The 5,299-nt window shown below is 50.6% G+C and overlaps 2 protein-coding genes across 6 annotated transcripts in view; one reads left to right on the forward strand and one right to left on the reverse strand.

Annotated features, from left to right (window-relative positions):
* Positions 1–5,299, reverse strand: part of LOC116848778 — a 172,969-nt gene that overhangs the window by 131,142 nt on the left and 36,528 nt on the right. The window lies entirely within an intron of this gene.
* The window catches only part of LOC116848781, a 156,516-nt gene that overhangs the window by 106,055 nt on the left and 45,162 nt on the right, over positions 1–5,299 (forward strand). For all 3 annotated transcript variants that reach the window (XM_032825252.1, XM_032825254.1, XM_032825253.1), the window contains exons 4-5: positions 2,759–3,054; positions 4,922–5,063. In XM_032825252.1, coding sequence (XP_032681143.1) covers positions 2,759–3,054; positions 4,922–5,063 — 438 coding nt within the window. The remainder of the gene's footprint in view (positions 1–2,758; positions 3,055–4,921; positions 5,064–5,299) is intronic.

Below are 5,299 nucleotides of genomic sequence, written 5' to 3' on the forward strand. Positions count from 1 at the left end.
TCTCTCTCTCTCTCTCTCTCTCTCTCTCTCTCTCTCTCTCTCTCTCTCTCTCTCTCTTTGCGGGACGTTCCGTGTACACGGAGGAAATATTATACTTTGCTTTTTCTTTCATATAAATTTCTTTCAATTTTACTGTTTCTACACTGTAAAAGAAAGAATATGTAAAAAATAGAAAATATTTATTCATTGGGCACTGATAACACATTGACTTTTGAATCTAAATACTTCTATTTAAATGGTATAAACACTTGCTCTCATGAAAAGCTAAGGTTTTTACCGTGAAACATAGCAGATTTCGCAAGAAACACAGCAAATTTTTTAATAGCACAGTTCAGTCTCTAAAATATAAGGATGCTTGATAAAAGAGGATAGTCAATTACCGCAGAGTGTCGATCATATTCGTCGGTTGCAAAATCCCGCGGTAACTTTTACCATAAAATTCTCCCCGCGCGTGTGAACTAAGACGAACGAGCGAACGTGTGAACAGTCACGGACTCGTTATTCGAGATTAAAAGCGCCGAATATAACGCGCGTGTGACGGCGTGCTGAATTATCGCGTTATTGACAGCTTTCGGGATATAATTACGCGTTGAATAATTCCCGAGCTCACATCGGGCGACACAGCGCGTTCCGAACCTTTATTTTGGTTCGCGATATCGGATTTTTCGGGGCGCCAACGTCGAGGGAGGAGGAGACGAGGGGCGCGAGACGTCAGTCAGATCGTCGCGCGGTCGCGTCATGATCATCTAATACCGGCTCGTTAATACTGTCGCGGTGACTCGTCCCGACGCGGAGGAGAAGCCTGCGAATAATTCGACATCCTTCGCATGACACCCCTGACGTCGCGCGCCTTCGTGCTCGCTCAATTTGGCGCGTCCCCCCCCCTCTCCCTTCCCGTCAGACATACCCGACCCTTGCGGACGCGCGTCACCGTTCGTCCAAAGCAATTAGCTCACGCGACAAAACACGCGCGCGGCGCGTCTCATAAATCAACATTGCGTGCCGTTTGCATAAACATTAATCAAAGTTAACCGAAGTTTAACCGGGGTTTTCCGCGTGCGCAGGCGCGAGCAGGACCGCCGAGGTGAGCGCGAAGTCCCCCCCTCTCCCCAATACTCGGTCGATTTTGTCTGACGCGAAAAAGAAAGTAAGGGAACGACAGGAAAGGTGCAGCGGGAGGAAAGAAACGCGAACACCGACGGCCGCGCGATACGAAAGAGAGCGAGAGCGGGAGAAAAAGAAAAGAGAAAGAAAAAAAGGGACCGAACATTTTACAACCGCGAACGGTTGATACGCTGCGCGGTAGCGTATTTTCGGTCCACGCGGCAATTGCGCTATTATATATTTCCCTCAAGGCATCGAGACACATATACATGCGCAGACGCCTGGCCGGGGCTATATACACGTTTTATGATCACCACTGTACGTGTCCGCGATCCGTACATGCTTCACATCGGATTCTCTGTCTCCCTCTGCCGCTTCTTCCCTCTTTTTCCCTCACATGTCGCGCGCGAGCGACGGGAAAATTCATTTTTCTGGAAGCGCAGCGGCGACGGCTGCTGCTGCTCTCCGCGGCGTGCGACGAAAAATTTTCGCCGGTATAATAATTCCCGCGGTGGAATTAAATTAGGCTGCGAACACAGTTCGGGCCCGTCATCGCGATTCCCCGGATATCACACACACACACACACACACGTATATACACACGGGGTGATTCGGCGCGGTGCGCGTCCGGGACCGTTCCTCTTCGTCGTTCTTCGTGCCGTCGTGCGTATTATTCGGGGGGAAACGCGAGAAAATTCGGTCAGTAAATACGGTAATACGCCTGTCCCTAATGTTACAATAAAGGCATCGCGACCCGTTGGGGATTTTGACGCGAGACATTTTCACGCGAAGCCGCGCGCGTGTGACATGTATCATTTCATTGTAAATCTGATCAAGCCTCTCTCTCTTTCTCTCTCTTTCGTTTCGGGCGACAACGCGACCAGGTCTGTGCTGATCGGCACGAATATTATCTGCGATATCAAGGTAAAAATGATGTTTGTACGCTATGCTTGAATTCTGGTATAATTTTCCCTCCAAGAGAGAGAGAGAGAGAGAGAGAGAGAGAGAGAGAGAGAGAGAGAGAAAGAGAGAGAGAGAGAGATCTGACGTTTTTCTTCGTACAGAGGAGTCTTTCTGACGGCCATAAAAAAGATTCCGAGCCTCATGGAATACATAAAGAGTGCACATGGATAGTTAATTAGTACGCAGTGCGTGTTCTTGCGCACAAAAGGCTCGTTGCCTTTCGAAAAGCCGGAGAAAGAGAGAGAAAGAGAAAGTGAAGAAGAGGCAGAGAAAGAGAGAGAGTCTGCATTATTGAATTCTGAAAACTTCGTTTCGCAAATAAAGTCTTTTCCAAGTGAAGCACGTAAGAGAGAGACACATCTTCCCGCCTCGTAGCGAAAATTTATCCCTTATTATCGTCGTCCCGCCGGCGAGACGCGCGCGTCGACATTGCATGGAAACGCTCGAAGGACCCGCGCGATTCGTCGCAACGGTCAAACGGCTTTCCCTAGCTCTCACAGTTTTCCGCAATTCGCCATTGCGCGACGCCGCCGTAAGAGAGCGGCGCGCGTTCCCGTCGTCCCTCCGTCCCTGCCATTTGCGATGCGCAAAAGTTGCAAAACTCCCGCATTAATTCCGGCGGGCACGACGGCGCCCCGAGAGCATCAGGCACGCTGACCGACGCGGGCGTTTGTCCGCTGTTCTTTTCCAGGTCGCGATAAAATGCGAGACGCCGGTGGACCCGTACTCGTTCGTGGACGAGGAAATGTCGATGGGCGGCATGAGGTCGGCAAGCAGTCCAGGCGGCAATCCCGAGAACATGACGTGTCCGGGCGGTGCCCAACCTGGGCTGGGTACACCCACGTCGACGCCGCCCGGGGCGCTGCCCGGGCCGCAACATCATCAGATGAATCTCGTGATGAACGGCGCCGTCAATCCCCAGCTGGCGCATCAGCCGAAGAAGCGTGGCCGCAAAAAAAAGTCGGAGATGATACTCACCCCCGAGGAGTAAGAGTCGCATATATAATCAATTACTGGGGCGTCGTTAGAGCGCGCCCGGCGCGCTGGCTCTCTGCCTTCTTTAATGCGGCAGCAGCCAGCGCGCTGGAATCGCGATTACGGGAACGTCGTTTCGTTTAACGAACGCGCGTAGTGGCCTCGATTATGCGAACGACGACGGCGTGTATAAACGGAGGCGAACCTCACGTGGCAGTGGGAGGTTCACGCGAGAACCGATCGCATAAGTGGGGCCGCGAACCTCACCTCACCATAATTCTGTCGGGCGCACCGCGACGTGTTCAACATGGCTTTCCCAAGATCATACATCGCGTGAGCAATTTTTCTTCGGTTCTTGTTCTATGAAAAATTCGACGTAGTCGATTGTTGCCGAACGATCTGCAGTCTTGATCGTCTTTCAACGCTTCAAGTTGTCCGAATTCAGACGTGCCACTTCTAACGTGCGTGCGCAATAATCGATCATGACAGAAGCCAAAGTGACAGCACCGCGATGTAAGTGTGATGGCCTTTTATTACGCACTAATTTGACAGATACAAATATAATACAGATACTCGTGTTTTTTTTTAATCCTCCGTTGTAGTTGTGACGTCGAACGTTGTCACTCTGGTTTCTATCAGTTACGAGTAATCAAATTGGTAACACGCAGTCGTGATCACTCGACGCCCTACTGACTTGATCGGAGAAAACAAAAAAGATAGTTGAAATCGTTTCGCAAACGAATGTGTGTTTGCACAAGAAGGTGCAATGGTGGCAGACTTCTGCGAAGCGAGCGTCTATTTATACGTATGATTTTGGGAGCAAGCTATCGAGAGTGTTACAATTCTCGCACTGAAAGGAACTTCAAGCTCGTCGTCGGGTATCAGGTGTACATACACGCGCACGAAGAGTCGATCCAACGTCACGTGGAGATTCTTTCGCTTTCGAATCAACTTTTTCTTACGTATGCAAAGCGCTTCGCGGGGAAGAAAAGAGGAGAGGAGAGGTCTTTGAAGTTTCAAATCCGTTCGTTGGAGCATTATTATTAAAAACACGCTAAAATGATCCCCCCGTAAGAGGGAAACGAAGCTGAAAAAGATTGTGGTCCACGGAGCCCGCGACTCGATATAACCGGAGTTAGTTATATATTTGCATGCAGCTATGGTTAAAAATATCCGCTGCTAACAATGTCCGTCTCTGACCGGGTACCATGTTGTTGATCCGATGGGATCTTCAGTTACGCTTATTTTTGTGTGGCCGCCGGTCGAAAACTTAAAAATAGTTCCGCATATTAGGAACGTAACATGATCGGGTCTGCCATCCCGCGGATACGTTGAGTGTTGCGCGATGACGACCGAAAGGGATGGGAATTTGTGCGATTCGTCGCGCGATTCGCGATCAAATGATTCGCGTGAGAATCTCTGCGCGGTTCGTCTAGAGGTCGCTCGCTTTTTAACACGTCTCCGTGTCTCATCGCTCGTGCCTTTCTCTCCACTCCGGCGATGCAAGAATCGAAAATCGCGCTTACAGCCGGCGTTTCATCTGCGCGACTCGAGCTTATTTATTCGCCGGCATTATTCGTCGCGGCGACTCGCGAGACTTCCTGCCCGACACAAAACGTGCAACATTGTGTCACGAGTGTCGAGATGCGAGCGTGTCAGAGACACGCCGCGCGCGAATTCATCGTGGCTCTTGATAAAAAGCGAACGTGGAAAGTCGCGCGCTGCGTGTCCCCCCCTGCCGATCGAGGGAGGGAGAGAAAGAGAAATAGTCGTGTTTTATTATACTGCAGTCGCGCGTTCCGCTGAATCGAATGACGTGGCATAAAGACGGAATCCAGCATCGTATTATCACGGTCGTCTCTATGGCTCTTTCTTCCAGAGCGGAGCTCGCGGAGGCCAAGAAGCGCGCCAAGACGTACAAAGAGAGGAAGAAGCATGACAGGTTCGACGGCATGCCGGAAGAGGAAGTGAGCAAACGCGTTCTGCCGGATCATCTCACCAACAACCTTGACATTATTATAGTAAGTTCGTATATAATTATTCCGAGTCTAGATCCCCAATCTCCATCCCCAATTTCCTCCCCCTTTCTTATTCAGCGTGCAGTCGAGTCGCGCGAAAATTCGCGAGACGCTGCAAACGTTGAGGACGCCTTGTGCGAATTGTGCGCGCGCAGATGACCGCGCGAGGTAGACAGACAGACTGACTGATGGATGGATAGATAGCTAGATAAAGAGAGAGAGAGAGAGAGAGAGGGGGG

The sequence above is a fragment of the Odontomachus brunneus genome, unplaced genomic scaffold (genome assembly GCF_010583005.1).
Source record: "Odontomachus brunneus isolate Ranch 3 - 2012 unplaced genomic scaffold, Obru_v1 Obru_scaffold_100, whole genome shotgun sequence".
Taxonomy (NCBI): domain Eukaryota; kingdom Metazoa; phylum Arthropoda; class Insecta; order Hymenoptera; family Formicidae; genus Odontomachus; species Odontomachus brunneus.